The sequence below is a fragment of the Periophthalmus magnuspinnatus genome, chromosome 9 (assembly GCF_009829125.3).
Source record: "Periophthalmus magnuspinnatus isolate fPerMag1 chromosome 9, fPerMag1.2.pri, whole genome shotgun sequence".
Lineage (NCBI taxonomy): Eukaryota > Metazoa > Chordata > Actinopteri > Gobiiformes > Gobiidae > Periophthalmus > Periophthalmus magnuspinnatus.
The window spans coordinates 27,914,198-27,931,814 of NC_047134.1; the positions used below are offsets into that span (position 1 = coordinate 27,914,198).

Consider the following 17,617-nt stretch of genomic DNA (forward strand, 5'->3'; position numbering starts at 1 on the left):
TTTAATTTTTTATAAACAATGGTACTTCTAGGATTCAGCGAGGTGTTTGTGTAGCATGAAAGGACAGTTGTGAAAGTTAGCGGACCAGTTTTGTTTTAGATCAATATTGCGATTGAGAATATCCAAATTATAACATTAGAACATATAACATTGTGGCTTCAAGTTCAGATTTTGCTCAATTAAAGGTGCACTGTGTAGCTTTTTGGGTATGGGTCTGCTGATCCTGCTTAACTCCATGGCGATGCTTTGCTTTAACGCAGTATGGCATTAAAGTTATCTGCTCTTAAATAAAGACAAAATCAATGTTTTTATGGCTAGAATATACCTTGAAAAGCATGTATTTTTACTCTGTGTGAAGTCATCTCTCCACAGGCCATGTCTCAAATTATTGTCTTAATATAGATAAGTTTAATGCAATACTGTGGAGCATTTTAGTCATAGCAATAACTTTTCCATGGAGACAAACAGGTGGCGGACTCTTTACACTCTCTCTCACATTAATATATGCACAGTAATACTCCCTGTAACAGTTTGGCTCACCTTTTCATATCAGGATTGCGCCGTGTAAACCGTAGCTGAAATTAAAGCTTTGATGGACTGCCCTCATAAGGTCTGGGGACTGGACTCAGAGCTGAGAGAGAAACAGTGGGGTTCTGCCTCTCGCTCAATTTGAACGCTGCTAATTAAAAGACTTCTGCACTCACACTGACTCACTGCACACGGCCATAGATCTGTATAGAGCATTATCTGAGAATGGCAAAAGAATTCACTTGTTCAGGCAACTTTGAATGGCTCATTTAAACCACTATGAGAATGTCGTCTATATTTTCAGCTTTTACATTTACTATTCGAACTATATTGTAATGATCTGGTACTTTGTGTTCAGCTCAGAGTTGACACATTTTGTTGTTCTTGTAAATGTTCTATTATCCTCAGTTACTGGTCTGTTTTGGAGACTCTCTAGTGAGTTGAGACTGTGGTTGTTTTGCGTTTTTTTGCATGGGTTACAGTGTTATTATCTACAAATTTACTGCAGAAAAAATAACCTATGACAGTGTTGTGCAGCTGTTACTTATCCTGTAAGTAACTCAGACATTATAAGATGTTCTGTGTCAACAACAGACAGTTTTATTTCAGTTTGTAGATCCATCCAGAATATCGGCTGAACTGATTTTTACAATCTGTTTGATCCAGCGAATTTTTCTGGATTGGTGCCGATATCCCATATCCTACCGGCATCAGTAGCGTTGCATCCCTAATTGAAAGCTAATGTCACCTAAATTTATTTGCTGAAACAAACTCGTCCATGGAAAATGATTTATTTCGTCAGAAGAATTTTTCACTTTGAAATTTTTAAGTTCCAGTTGCTGTTTTTCTAAGTTAAAAAAAATTCAAAATGAAAAGTTCACCTTTTAAATATTCAGCACATTTTCAAATCCCCAAACTCAACAGTCTAAATTCAGAGAGTAAAATTTGCAACGAAATAATAAGTTACCAAGGCATAATCAATCGATTGTGTGTTGAGTTAGAAGGTTAGAGTCTGTTTCCTGTTGCAGAGTTTACAGTTAAAGAATCAAGGAGATTTTTTTTTTTTTGATTAAGCCAATTCTGCCTGGCTCTGATTGGTTCCCTACAGTATTTTCCTATTATTACTAGGCTGGATAGAGTCACATTTCCTTCCAAACTTATCCCTGTCGAATAAACATGAAAACATAAAGTGGTTTAAAAGTAAAAGGCCATATAAAATCACTTGGCTATTAAACTCCTGACTAAAGCTGTCATCACTACTGTAGTATCATAGCCCTCTCTGTGTGATGGTGCTCCTCTGATCTGTGACTCATGTCTGTGAACAGAGGAGCAGACAGGACACAGGCAGACACTGGGACCTTTACACACGTTTGAGGAAATGTCAAAGCACTGATATGTCTCACCTGGACAAACTCCGCAGGACAAACTTGGAGCTTTCCTCAACTGTTTTGGAATAATCTGGGTCTATAACAGAGCTAGATGTTATGGGGAAAAAAAAAAACTAAAACAAAAAAACTACATTCATTCATTTAAATTCACAGTGGTGTCAAAATTGGTGTTGAGTCTTTTCCTTAGTAGTGAAATCGAAATCTGAAGTATCGCAGTACTATTGTAACAGAATTAGTCAGTATTATTTAGTATTTTTAGTATTTTAACAGTAGCACTAGTTTGATGTTAACATGTTAAAATCACATTCAGATATTTAAAATAAAAATACATGTGTGTAAAAATTAATAGATTATATAGAATATAGAAGATAATAAGGGAAGAAAGGAAAAGGAAAAAAATAAATAAAAGAGAATGGAGACTCAACCCTGAAAGTGAATGTCAAAAGTAGTTTTATCTTCATGACTCATTCATTCATTTTACCCGCTCAGTAATAATAAAACATTAGCTCATTGTAAATAAAGAAATAAAATAAGGAAACAACTCTAAAAAAATAAATAAATAAAATTAAATAAACAAATACATACATAGATAAATAGATAAATAGATAAATGGATAGATTGATAGGTTGATAGATGGATAGATTGATTTGGTTTTTACTTTGGGTTTCCAGATCCTATGACTTATTTTGGCCATTCTACCCACTTTTGCAATATAAGATTACACATACTATCTGTTCTACTATAAAAAACGTGACTACATTACAATATTGATTTATATTGAAATCTAATCTTCACGTTGTTCTTTTTGTTTGTGCAGTGTCCCGGGAAAACTCGAGTCAGTCCTTGACCTCCTGTTTAAACCTGCTCCATTCACCTCTGGACCCGACCGGAGAGCGCATCCTGGGAAGAGACCACAGCCACAGGTAAACACTGCTTCTCCTGCAGTAAAAATCTCACTGTATTTATCGACTAAACATTCAAAATTATCAAGAGGTTGCGTTCACGAAATACAATGTGAACTTTGAGTCAATTTTTTAAAACAGGAATCGCAAATCTAATCACAATGCCTATCATAAAAATCCTAAATTCCTAATGTGAATAGGACAGTTAGTCAAAAAAATAATAATTCATTGGCCTAATTTAATGTAAATCTTGGTGGACATCTTGAGGACCTAGAGTGCGCAGTCCTCTGTCTGCTCTGTGGATGAAGCTTATTTGATTTTATGGAGCCAGAGGGTAATAAAGCCCTTGTATTAGCAGGTCTATTGTCAGCAGGTCATTATTACCTCAGACTCTCTCTGTGGCTTGAATTACTTACTGATTTATCCTCACTATGATGGATAAACTTGTTCTTTATCCCAGAATGCTCCACCTCTGATCCTCCTTATTTGTAGAGACACTGGCTGCGGTTACTCACGCATTCAGAAATTAGCTTCTTTTCAGATTTTTGGAGTTGTAAGACTATTAAAATGACATATAAACAGCTAAGTCACGCTCCCTCTGAATACTCACATCAGATTTTGTGGTTTACTTGCCATTTAAATAATCTTAAACATCCAGAAATCAGATCGATCAATATCACTTTATTTGTCCCTGAGAGGCTATTTAAGCACATTGAGCTCTAATATACAATAATAGTAGAAAGCTCAAACAAAAGCTCAACAGGTAGAGTAATCAAACCCAGTGTCAGGGCAGTTTGAGGTGAATAGCATCCCTCAGGACAAAAGCGCCCCTCCTCTGTGTATTCTACGGTGCTTAACTTGCATCCTTTGAACTACACATGCACTTTTTAGTTGGTCAAAATTTCCAAATGTTAAGAGAAGAGTTTCAGAAAGTGTGTGCATGTGATTTAGTAGGAAAGCAACGAATGACCCTGATCACAATATTCAGATAATTTACCACAATCATAGATGTGCTTGTAAATGTCTTTGTTGAAATAAATGGTAAAAGTTTTTGTTCTTTTTTAATTCAGGCTTTTAAAAAAACATTATAGTCTACAATATATGCGCAAGCCAAGAATTATAATTTAATTCATTTTTGGATCATCCACCTTTGTTGACGGAAGACCCGGGGAATCATTTTAGCATATTATTCAAGTACAGAGCAGCTGTTTAGACGTAACAGCGTTTATGCAGTTGGACAGAGAAATGGATACATATTGCACAGATTTTGGTATTTCCAAAGAACGGACTGTATGAGAAGAGCTATTCATTATCTGAGGGACTGGTGCAAACAAATGTTCATACAATTGAATACTGTCAGCATAAAGCTTTTGTCACTTACTCACAGTGAGAAGAGTAAAGTACTGTTACTTCAAAAATCTTATTATGCAAGTAAGTACAAGTTAAAGCTGATTTTTTTCATGTGTGTTGCCACTGTTTATTATAAAAGCAGTTCAATGGGTCAAACTGAGCCCGCTGTGTGTTGCCTGCATCTAATTCTGAAGCGTTTTTTATCATCCACGAACCAGGACGTAAGTCTGTTGTCATGCTACTTGCTGTTAACATTACCGTGACATCTCTGAAAGTTGTAAAAAGTGCTGTTAAACTCATCTTGATTAGAATACTCTGAATGCATAAGTTGAGAAAGGAATAACTTTGGACCACTGCAGACTGTTTAAAATGAAATAGTTTTTTTGACATTTTCTAGCAGGTACAGTGCTATTAAAATGCGTAGTAACTAAAAAAATAACGCAGGTAGAAATAGAAGTAAGGTGTGTACTTTGAGCTGTGCTGTTTCTTGTGTGAATGGGACGTTGGGTGACTTGTACTACACTGCTGTAAGCCCTGACATTTTGCTCAATCTGTTTTTAAAGTGTGCTCCTGAATAGAAATACATTTGGAGTGTCTAGACAGTGTCTGTGAATCAAGCGAGAGAAGAGGCAAACTTTTGTCTGACACTTTATTTCATTTGTATAAAACTGCACTCTGGATTGGAGTATTGAAGCCATCTGCCTGAATGGTGTTCTTAACGCGTACACTATAGCTGCAAGTTTCTCGAAAATTGACTCAAGGTGGTCATGGAGCGGGCAATACTGAATGAAATATGAAGCTCTGTTATTTTGGTAAGGTTTTATGATAAGTACACATGAATTAGCCTCAAGAAAACGTCAACAAAGACTTAATTCATAATGACTCAGTTTTGTAACTAGTTAATTAACGTCTAACATTTAAGTAGTTAATAAGCCTCATTATGAATTAAGTCTTTGTTCATGCTTTATTATAGCTGTAGACTGAGATATATTGGGCTGATATTTGCACTTTCAAGCTGAGGATATTTTGTTTTGGCCTACCTGCTGCCTAAATAATAGAAATGATACTTTATTTGAGCTGTTCAGTGCACATTATTTGGGGAAAATGATAGAAAAAAATACAAAAAAAAAAAAATACAGATTATGAGTTAGGTTTATTTTATGCATTAATTGTCAAAAAGAAGAACATCAAAATATCGCACCTACATTGTTAGTGCAGGGCAAAACACAGTTATCGAATATGACATCTTTCCCACGTGGTTCAGGCCTTGTCAAACCGTTGCTTTGATGTTTACAGTGTCCAGAGGTGTGCGCTCTGCATGCTTCTTGATAAATCCATTGTTTGCACAGTACGGAAGAGGATTTGTCACAGGGCTCTGATAATCTCTATGTCCGTCAGATTAACTCCCCACCAAACTCACTGCGACGCTGTTATGAACAGGAGGCACATTTTACCCAGCGTCTGCTCATAATCTAGGTGAGAAATTCAAAATATCTATACAGACTTTGGAACTTACCTTTTTTATTATTTTATCCCCTTTGGTCTTTGGTCTCTTTAATCTTGGCCTATAGCAGTGGTTCTTAACCTGGGTTCGATCGAACCCTAGGGGTTCGGTGAGTCAGTCTCAGGGGTTCGGCGGAGGTCAAGACACACACCCGACTCATATGATTAGCGGACTGCGAGTGTCTTCAGACGTTGGCCCAATTCAACAAATGCACCCTTTGATGCGTCTATCGAAGTACCTGCCCAACTTAAATGAGCCGTTTGAATGGCATAAAAACATAAAACAACATAAAAACGAAGAAAAGGAACAGACTTTGGTGGCACTTGCCAAGGTGAAGCCATGCATTTCTGAACTGGTCTCTCAAAGGCAACAGCAGAAGTCACACTGATTTGCAGTAAATATTCATTATTATTCTAGCCTGATGGAAATTAGGTGATGGGTGTGTTAAAATGTTAAAAATAATAAATAGCATAAATACAGTAAGTTCATTATTGAAATACATAAGGTTAAAAATTAAAATAATTTCAGTGTGGTAGTATTAAAAAAGGTCATGTCTTTGTGAAAAGGTATGTATGTAATTTGTTGTGAGTTTATGCATTGTACTGGTTTTATTCTTTGAACACAGTGATGTCAATGCACGGTTCATTTTGTGCACCAGTAAAACATACATATGTCTTGAATTTGAAAAATAAAAATTTTCAATAAACAAGGGTTCGGTGAATGTGCGTATGAAATTGGTGGGGTTCAGTACCTCCAACAAGGTTAAGAACCACTGGCCTATAGCAAGTGTGTTTTCCCTACATTTGGTCCCATTTGCAATTTATGGTTAAATACATAATGAGAAAATACTGAACTGCAAAGCTTATGTAAGAATCTCATGTATTTCAGGACGTGTGTAGAGGTCTGTGACTAAGCTATGTCGTTGTGTCCTTAGGCAAGACACATTACCTAATATGACTGTGGTATGTGTGCCTGAGAGATAGGTGGTGTTTGGAGGGGCCGATGGCGCAGATTGGCAGCCTTGCTTCGGTCAGTCTAACTCAGGGCACCTGTGGCTGCAGAAGTAGCTTACCACCACCGAGTGTGTAGTGAATGAGTAATGATTACACGATAGCGCTTTGAGAGGCTTTGACAAAGCGCATTACAAGTGTAAGTCTATTATCATTATTACAGTGCTAGAAGGCTTTATAAATAAAAAGAAGGAACATTTTGTTTTCAAAGCAACCTTTGTAATTTTTAAACAGTGTCTATTCAAATTGTAATGTAGATTGTGATCCCTCCAGCTCTAGTCTTTTAATTTAATTCTCATATAGATTTTGAACACAACAATTATAATGCATGAGGAAAGGTATAATTTGGATTTAGCAGAGGATAGAGACCAAAGTGCGTCGCCCAAGGGTTGCCCTGTCTCCCTCTCTCTGTGTTGTCTCTCCCTCGAGGGGACACTGATCTGCTGCAGGCGAAGCAGGTTTCTCCTGCACACTGAAAGAAACAAGTTGCTGGATTTGCTTAAAAATAATATTGAAAGCTGTTGTGTAATAAAATGATGTTTAGGCTTGAAGCTTAATTACTTACCCTTTACTTTAACCCTTTACCCTTTACTTTAACTCTTTACTCTTTACTCTTTACTTTAATCCTTTACCCTTTAAAATTATGTTTAGGTTTTGAAACTTCATAAAATATGCATAAAGAGTATGTAACTCTTTATGCATATATTTTCACAACACAAACATCACTTTTCAAACATAACTTCATGCTGAATGCACATATTTATCTTATTTTACCTAATCATCAAAATGGAACCTTTTAAATTATTTTTATTTTTTCAATGTCATTTAATTCAGTCCTTACAAATACATCTACACACAACATCAAATGTCCTTAGAACAATTTGAACTAAAACAAGTACACAAAAACAGTGTAGTTTTCCACACTTCTGTATTGTCTTAAATGAATCAAACACACAGAGAGAGCACAGCTGTCCAGCAGTTTGGAGCTGGACAGTGTGAAGACATAGTCTTAGCCTGTGGACACAGGCTATGATTATCTACTTTGTGTTGTACATAATTACCATTACATTTTATTATTTTACTACAATACAATAATTTACCTGGAATCAGGCAACAATGCAGAAATGTACATGCACAAAGAATACTCATCATGCCATGTGCTGCTTTACTTCATCTTCTTTTCATTCAGTAACAGGTCAGGCATCTGGTACAAAGTCCTCATACTGCCACAGCACTCTGTAGATAAAAGTGATGAATGTTGTAAAACTAAATTTGTTAAAATGGTTTTAGTTGGTTCACTTATGTGTACCATCCATGCCCTGTGTTGGTGGTTCTCTGAGGTCCTGTCTTCTTCTGAAAGATACATGGATTTTATCATCACCCTTTTTTATTTTAACTGATATTAATTAGCAGCATGTTGGTGCAAAAATCACAAAACAAAAAAATATTTACTATAGTAATGGTTAGCCTTCCAGCAGCAACGGCAGTGCCCTGGATATCACTCTGTTTTTGCAGACTTTGTGGAAGCAATAACTTGAAATCTTAATTTCATATAAAGCACAACAGAAACATATGTTTACAACGACCACGTTCTAGTCCAGAAAGTGTATACAATCTTAAACTCTCATAATCCTCCTGGATCTGCATGTTGGACAGAGAATCATAAAAAAGTCATGTTATTGTTGTCTATTTGTGTTTGCAGTTTGAGCGAACCCTTTCAAACATCAGGGTTGTGAAGTTGTAGTATATCGTTGTATATCATGCTTTTGTATATTTATGAAAAATTGTGGTGACATAAACTTATGGGTCTTGGATAGGACTGTACAGCTAATCTCAAGGAGGGTTCAACTAGAGATTAAGATAGAGATCACAAGATCACTCAAACATGCATGGATGACATATAAAATCAGTTCAGGCATGTTTTTGAGGAAGGAACAACATTATAACATTGTAGAAAGTTGTTGTTGCATAATCCCCTCTCTTTAAACATATTCTGCATACAACTGAATACGCCACAAAGCTATTAAACCACTATTATTACAAAGACTATGGGAAAAACAATGCCTCTTGTAACATCTCTGCACACTTATGGGGCTGTAGAACAAAGAGCGCCTTGTACCAGTGAGAATGTGTGATCTGTCAGCGCAGACAATACACTCCTGTCATTCTGTGCCTCAAAGCAAAAACTTCTGGGAGTCCACCGGTCGCCTAGCAACTACTGTCCCTGTGTCCTGCCTACCACGAAACTGTTCACTACATTAGCTTTTATCAGATGTGGGGCTGCCCAGTATATCTATTGTTTTAGACGTGATTGTGCATTAATCATTAAGGCGAGAGAATGCTGTTAGGCAGATTGTCCTAGCAGCTCTTAATGCTATAAAAGCTAGCGGTTTTGATGCTAGTTTAGCTTTTAGTAAACGTGTCGCACTTTGGAACAGCTCAGAGTAGCCAGGAAGTCCATTTATGATAATTATTTTAAAGTAACACTGCGTAACCTTCTCGAGATGGCACTGTAGATACATTTTTGAGCCATACTGTTGAATTTTATAGTCAGGAGTCAGGTTTGTGGAGATGCAAGCATGCTCATGGTAAGGATGCAAGTTTTCAGTGCAATTTAAAATAAGACACTTTTACTTTCGTCTATTTTTTTGCGAAAAAGTTGTGCAGCGAGGCTTTAAGGGCTGCATGATTTTGGGGAAAAAAATCCATTTGTGATTTTTCTTAGAAGTACTGCAGATCCAAATCGATTTACAATTTATGTTTTCTAATCAGTTCACAAAATGCACACATCAAAGGATGCTTTATCTCCAATTTCAGTTTTCTAAAATGAGTCAAGGGCTGTGCATTTTTCTTTCTGCAGTAAAAATTGATTCTTTTCGTATCAATTTTCCGTATTATTCCTGTTACTGTTACTGACTTGAGATCAAACCCTCGGTTCAGAGGCAAAATATCTTCAACTCTTCAAACGTCTAGTCTAGACTCCAGTTGAATGTCCTGGATTGTTAAGGTGCATAATTACAATTGATAACGCTTCACTAGTCATTCACAATAATATTAATGCCCCATCATGTAACATTAGACTGCTATAAAAGTATTCATTTCAGATTTTGGCTGTTTTGTAACATGCATTCTACGTCTGAGTGGGCTTACCTCTCCACAGACCTGACTCTACCTGTTTGTTTTCATGACACACCACTGTATAAAACTTGTCTATCGCTATTGAGTATGCATCCTCGCTACAGAAAATGTTACACGTTGGAGCTTTAAATGTTTAAATTAACATCTCTCGTGCAACAACTTTCTACATAAATTTTTTAATAAAGATCTTTATTGTAATGAAAGGAGCAGATCTGATTTTATGTATACATTTGATAATCATTTTGTGCCTTTGGAAAACACGGAAATTACAGGGTACTGCCTCGTTACCATAGTGACTCAAAATCAATTTGTTGTTCTTTCGCTTCTCACTTTTACCGGTTTGTTTTTATGCTAAACGCAGATTTAATGAATGAAACATCGCTCCGTGAGGTTCGTGTTCAGGTTCATGGGCTTTAGTTAGTGATCGCTCCTGGTGTTGTGAGTGACTGGAGGATAATTGTCCAAAGAGCGCCCCCTGCTGTTAAACACAAAGAGTCACAGGAAAAATCATCTTTAGTAAATGGGTCCAATTTGGTCCAACCTATGAACTCAGAAATTAGAGTGGCATGCAATTTGGCAGGTGCCTCCAATTCAAATGATTTTGTATTACTTTCTAGCTTTTCTGGCGCCATGGAGATGTAACTGCTTTGCCAGGAATGTTTTGTAGTGTGGCATTAAACTTATCTGATTCGCATTTATTCAATTACATATTTTTTTATTGTTCAAAAATACCTGGAAAAAGACACATTCGGTCTCCTCTCCATATAATTTTAATACCATACTGTGGGACATTCCAAACAAAGCATTAACATGTCCATGGAGACGAGCAGGTACCTGAACCTCCACCAGAGAACTCACTTAGTGCAACATTAATCCCTACATTAGCCATTTTTGTATAATATTCCAATTTGTGTGTTTTGGATATAAATTGTGCATTATTTTCCAGTAGCTTTTAGCCATGTCCTAATGTTATTTCTACATCTAAAACATATCTAGAGCTCATGCATATTTAATTTTTTTGGGGGCTGTCTCCCTCTTGTTAACTCAAAAAGCTTGCTGCTTACATTTTAATATTATCTTCTTGCATAATTCGATGCAGACAGCAGTGCACAGCAGTCAGCATTTACAATATACTTAAAAGAAAAAGTACCCCAGCATTAAATAATTTGTTTTATGTTTTGTTTTTGCTGTAGGCCTTTAGTCGTTTAATCGATTAATCGGTTGAAGGTGTCTTAATCGATCAAAATTTGCATTAGCCGACTAATCATTTTATTTAGATTTATATGGGACGACAGCAGAAAAGAGAGGTTAGTCAGTGAGTTAGCTGAAGATTTGATGTTTTTTGGTATTTATCTGTAAAAACACAGATTCACAAGTTAAATCTGTCTATCAGTACATTATTTCATGTAGTACTTTTTCTGCATAAATAATAGTTTTTGCATGAAGTCCTTCTGCAGGTGTGGTCTTGTGAGTGCAGTTTGGGTCAGATCCATAGAGATACGTAACAGTTTTAAGAGCTTTTGCCTCGCCCCCTTTTGTCCACTAATCGGGCAGCTCTTTGGTCCAACAAGAATTAGTGTAGTCGATGACAGCCCTATGTTGTATGAACTTTATTTTAAGTCATCCAATGTGAAGTATCAACACCTGATTGTTGACATGTAATAAAGTAACATTTATCTTACCCCAGTACAGAGATATTGTAAAAGCAGCTTAAAGTCAAAATGAGGCCACTGTGTTCTTTCTGCAGCTAATAATAATAAAGCATTTTTATCATCCGCAAACCAGGAAGTAAAGCTGATGCGCTGTTAGCATGCTAGTTGTTTTTAACATTACTGTATTACAAACCACCGCTGGCCTCTGAGTTGTGAAAAGTGCCAATAAACTCATCATGGTGAATAATTAGGATGCTCCAAAAGGCATAAGGTAAGTGAGGAGCAAATTTGAACCACTGCAAACTGTTTAAAATGAACTAGTTCTGTTTTTTAAAAAAGTTTTTAAGACCGTAAAAGTCAGGAACAGCGCTTCAAATGTCAAAAAGTCATTTAAAAATCCTGTATAATGGGTAATAAAGTTACCTAAATGGGTGATAGTAGCTTAGTTGGTAGAGTGTCCACTGATCCAGAGATTGGCAGTTGGCGGAGCAATTCTAGCTCTCAGATGTATGCTATTGTTGTGTCCTTGAGCAAAACACTTAACCCACCCCACCCCCAGTGTCTGTGTACACTGGTGGGTGAATGTGTGCGCGAATGGGTGAGTGGTTTCTTGATGTAACGTGCTTTGAGAGCCTTGAAGGTGGAAAAACCGCTATATATAAAATTGCGACCACTTACATTTTCATAATAATTTCACATATAATTTTATTTTCCTAATGCCCACTATCAACAAAAAGCACTTTAAATCACACAAAATGATTCTTTGAGGTGTTTTTACTTCATGTTTTTTGAGAGGGTCTAATGGTTTCCACATGTGCCGTCTAACACACTGCGTTTGTACAGTACTCAGTTTGGGCACCTCATTTACATCATTTTTTTGGGTTTATTAAATGTTGAACACAGAGAGACTAATTAGCTCTGGCTTCCACCGCTCCTCCTCTGCTTTCACTGGGAACGCCGGATTCTCATTTGTAAATAAAATACTCCTCACACCAAGTGGCCTGCTCCGGTAATGAAAAGAGTTTTTGAGAGGCGTACCCTTGTTCACTGCAAAAACGCTGATCGGAAATAAGTTGGAATAGCTCGAATTAAAACGCGGGGAGCCCCAAAGAGTTGATTCGTGCATGTGAATACTAATGATGCGCCGAAGGAGTTGTGAGAGCTACAGAAATACTTCAATAGATCAAGTTACAGGTCAGATCAGAGGAAATGCGAGCCCACTTATACTAAGAATGCATATTTTTCAGTGGTCTGCTGCGCTGAGGAAAACATTTGAGAGGTGCTGTAGGTTGTTTCACTGCAAAAACAATGATCCCAAACAAGTTAGTTGTTTGAATCAAAACTGGGGTGCTCAACAAAGAATAAGTTTTTGTTTTTCTCCATAGCATATATTGTAAAACCACTTGTTTATTTTTCGCAAACTATGGACCAGGTCTGCTTGTGCAAGTTTCTCCATGGCAACAGTAGCTCAATTTGTAGTGTTTGTCAGACCTTTTCAAACCGTGACAGCCCTCCTCTCACGGTTAGAAAAGTACTCTGATAATCTCGATATTAGAACTGAATGATTTGGGAAAAATATCGAATTGTGATATTTGTTTAATAATGGCTTTCTGTTCAAAGTTCACATTTGGAAGTAAATACGTCCAGATGAACTGACAGACTAAGATTCAAAACTAATAAAAGAACAACATGTATTTCAGCACATGTTTGTACAGATCTAAACTACAGGGTTAGCAGTTTTTATGCAGAATTAAACAGGATATTTAGTTGTTTGTGGAGGAAATTATGGAACTTAAACAAGTGCTGCCTTTGCTATTTTCTTATAGCGATTTCGATTCTTTTCATCCTACAGCCCTGTTTGATATTACACACCAAAAATATGCATGATTTAACTTAAAAAACTGCCATGTTGCACTTGAAGCAAACAAAAGTATTCTCTTGGAAAGTCACTAGTCAAACTCTAATCAAAACGTCTTTATTAAAGCCATTTCATCATATTTCATGCTGTTTTGTTCTAGTCTCTTTGTTGGCAGATTGTAAAACGCGTAATACAGGTTTTGCAGCATATGGACCAAAGACGGCCTCCCATTTGGTTCATCGGGCTTTTCAGACTTCTTAGCGTTGTTCCGTCTTCCATCTCTGTGTACGTCTGTGTGTGTGTGTGTGTGTGGTATCCCGCCGTGTTCATCACTTTTTGAAGCTACACGCTGCGATAAAAGTGTGTTTAGTGTTGTATTGTTCCCATGGCTTTAGTCTAAACCATTACCTTTCCAATGCTGAGAACAGAAGGCTGTGTGCTGATTATGGAGGAAACATTATGTATATAGGGCAGTTTTCTAAGTACCGGTCGTTGCTTTCAAGATCTATAGAGTTTGAATATCTATTGTAAGAAAACTTTGAAACAGAAATGCTAAAAAATGATCAAGTAGGGCTGCAGTTTATGTTTGCAGTCAGTGATTCATTTTCACAGATTTGATTTTGATACAAAGATGCAGAGAGCTCCTCACTTTGGGTTGCCAGATCCTACGACTAAAACTAGTTACCCGAAATGATCTTTATATTCAAATCCTCAAAGTAGCTGGTCTTGCTTTGTTGACAGAGCTGCAAACCCTTCTTCTCTCAATGACCTCCTTGATGAAGTCTCTTAAATGTGTTTATTCTACATCTACATTGCAAATAATCATAGAAATAAAGAAGAAAAATAAATGGAAAAGCATGTGCAAACTTTTGAGCGTTAGTATATAATGTTTTCTTCTGAAATAACACACTTTTCTTAGACTCTTCTTCACCACATCTCTGTAGGAAGATAATTCACTTCTGAATAATTAAATCACCCATGGACCCCGGATGTAATTTATAGATTATGTCCCAGGTTAATTGATTTAGGTGAATTTCTGTATCAGCTCTTTAATTACATGCTGATAAAGTCTTTTTTTCCTTAAACTTTTTCTTCTCCTTTGCAGTTTATTAGATTCATAAACTGCAAATTTGTCAGATACATTTCCCCAAATCTCTGTGGTGTCTGTGATCTATGGAAGACATCTTTGTTATAATACTGATCTAGTAGCGCTGGGGGGCGTTTGATACAACAGAACATTTTTGGGCACTGGGGCTTGCCGTAGTTCCGTGAAACAGGAAATGTAATGTCACACGTGGGACTTTAGTGAGAGACTCCTGGAAAAGTTGTGCTGGTAATTAGTGCAACAATGTGAAGAGAGCCTGTGTGAAGGAAGTGTGCAAGCATGTAAAAGATTATCTACAGGAGTTAAAGAGGGTGTATTACACTTATATGTGCTGTTAACTGCTAACACATAACATATTTAGATCATCAGGTTACCTTTTATTGCTTTTAAAATGTTATATTCCCAGAAAAAAAACATGTTTACTATGTTTCACGCCCCCTTCAGACTGTTATCTCTACACATTTGGTTTGGTTTGTGAAGTTTTGTATATTTATGTACTGCTAATGGTAAGGAGAGTTCAATTAGGGAATAGTCCCCAGGAAAGATCACTAAATTACTCAAACATGCATGGATGACATATAAAACCACTTCATGTTTTTGATGAAGGAACAAGGTTATAACATGATCGAAAGCTCCTAAAAGTTGATTTTGCATAATACCACCCTTGTTACATTGATTTGGAATATATATGTATATTATTTTGAGTTTTTACTAGTTTACATTTAAAGCCACAGTGTGAAACTTTAACCAAAAAATACAGTGAAATAAAAGCATGTATTTTCAGTTTGTATTTGTCACACTAAAAACTTGCGTGTTGTTCCATCCTGTGCATGTTTTTTCTATAATCTTCTACAGCATGCATACCCAAAGTCCGGCCCAGGGGCAAATTGTGACCCGTGTACAAATTTCCACTGGCCCGCAGCCTCTGTTTATTGTGATTATCAAAACCACAGTTTAAATTTTTACTTTTTCTGTATATCATTAATTTTGTTTTTGAAAAGTGAAAGCCTTCTGCAATAAAACGTTAAAAATACTTAAATAGTTCATTTGCATTTAATGTTAATGGTTCAAAGAATGATCAGGGCGAATGGTTGGCCCTCACACATTTTCATCTCACCAAATCTGGCCCTCTGTGCAAAAAGTTTGGACACCCCTGTTCGACAGTATGGCATAAAACGTGTCTGTTTATGTATGGTTTTAACTCTGTTTCCATGGAATCCTGAAGGCGATGGGCCACTTCCACAAATTCACATACTACACTATTAAAATCGTTTAACATGTACGCATAATTATTGCACAATGAAAGCAACTAAAACATGCACAACAGCTAAAACCGTCCCTCTAAAGTTGTCCTGACCAAGACTAGCTCAAGATCTGGAGATGAGGTTCTGGGCATTTCTCTGTGGTGCCTGTTGACTGGTTGAACAGTGGGTCAAATACAGATTATTATCCCTCGGGGGACAATAAAATCTACCTTAATATTAATGCCGATATCGGTACCAGTATTAATATTTAAAATCCAAACCTGCCTTATTTCTCACTCCTTTTAACTCGGTATATCTTCAGTTTTGCCAACATAACTAGTCTGCCATGCTCAAAGGGTTACTAAAGCCACCAAACAGAAACCCGTTTTAAAACAAGAAAATAGGAGTTTTAGACAAATGGACTTGAAAATGAGTCGAGATGCAGTGCCTAAGTGAACAGCAAAACACAGAGCGCATTTAGCTGCATTGTGTATAACATTAGTTTGATGCTGTGTCCCATTTGGTGTCAGACGGTGGAATTGGCCATTACCCGGCAGCCTGGAGGCGGGTTGTGCGCGCTCTTTACTCACAGATGTACTTTATGTGGCAGAGGAGTTTAATGACAGAGTTATAACATGGGAGGCCTCAGGTGGTGAATGCAGATGAGACGAGCATGTGTGTGTCACGATGAACGATCACGTGTCACGTCAGAGGAACCTGGGTTTTCTATGTGTGTTTGTGTAGTGGATTGGGTGAAATGAAGGAGCTCACTGGTCACTTACGATTTACAAATAAAATCTAAATTCTCTCACCTCAGATTAACAGATTTTAGTGCTTCGCTCATTGATTCTGCAGAAATTCGCCATGTTTTTCAGCTCAATGTGATATTTTTTTTCCTAAATTTTTTTCCGGTATGGTGGACCATGTGTGTCTCTGATTGGCGAATCCACTTGTCCATCACACCAATTTGAAAACGAGGAAATTCACTGGTGTACCGAACTGAAGAAGTGCGTATTCTGGATCCCAGGCAACTAATCCTGTAGTTTAGATCTGTACAAACATCTTCTGAAATGTACTTCTTACTCATTTTGCTAATTTGTGAGTTAAAAACCCCTTCGTATTCCGGGTCATTTTGGTGAAATTGCCTTTGTTCTGACCTCTCCAAATAAAAATAATCACCATTATTGAACCCTCACTAGTAACTGCACTAGTTTGGGGTCTTTGTAAAGGTAACACCCTATAGTTTTACCCACAGGTGTCAGAATCACTGTAAGTTTGTCTGCTGAGCATTTATACACTTTGGAACACACATAAAAAAATTTTTTTCTCATCCTCACCAAAAAATGTTTGTGAAAATGAAGGTGTAGGAAGCTGCAGTAGGTAGCTGGGGCCAAAAATACACTATATCTCAACTGACAAGATTGTTGACCACTTACATTTCAAATTTGAGGGGGGGCTAATGCTAATGATTACACATAATACACATTTGACCCACAATTAAGTTAATAGCAGAATAAACCACGCTTACCGATCAGGAACAGCATCCAGTCCATCAAAACATAAGGTCCCTCTGCTCCTGAGTCCACCATGAGATCTTCACGAACCGCTCCGGGTCCGAGATGCCTCTAGTTTAACTTGTACAAACATCCACAAATGCAAAACTGCTGCGTAAAATTACGCAATACGCGCGCGGATCTTTATATCCAGTCTCGTCTGCGGGCCGTCTGCGGGCCGTCGGAACGCTAAGTGGTTAAGTTGTCGGCGCTCAAGTGACGGAAATGTAACCGAGAGAATCTGGTCATTTTTCAAGATAAAAGATGTTTCAAAATAAACTATATTTCAGACTCAGATAATAAATACAACGGAAATAATTATTTCTTGGACGGCCGGTGGCCCGGTACCAATTGATCCACAGACCGGTACCGGTCCACGGACCGG

The 17,617-nt window shown here is 37.2% G+C and overlaps 1 protein-coding gene across 1 annotated transcript in view; it reads left to right on the forward strand.

The window, feature by feature from the left end:
• Positions 1 to 17,617, forward strand: part of ccser1 (coiled-coil serine-rich protein 1) — a 219,496-nt gene that overhangs the window by 19,730 nt on the left and 182,149 nt on the right. The window contains exon 9 of the mRNA XM_055223972.1: positions 2,734 to 2,839. Coding sequence (XP_055079947.1) covers positions 2,734 to 2,839 — 106 coding nt within the window. The remainder of the gene's footprint in view (positions 1 to 2,733; positions 2,840 to 17,617) is intronic.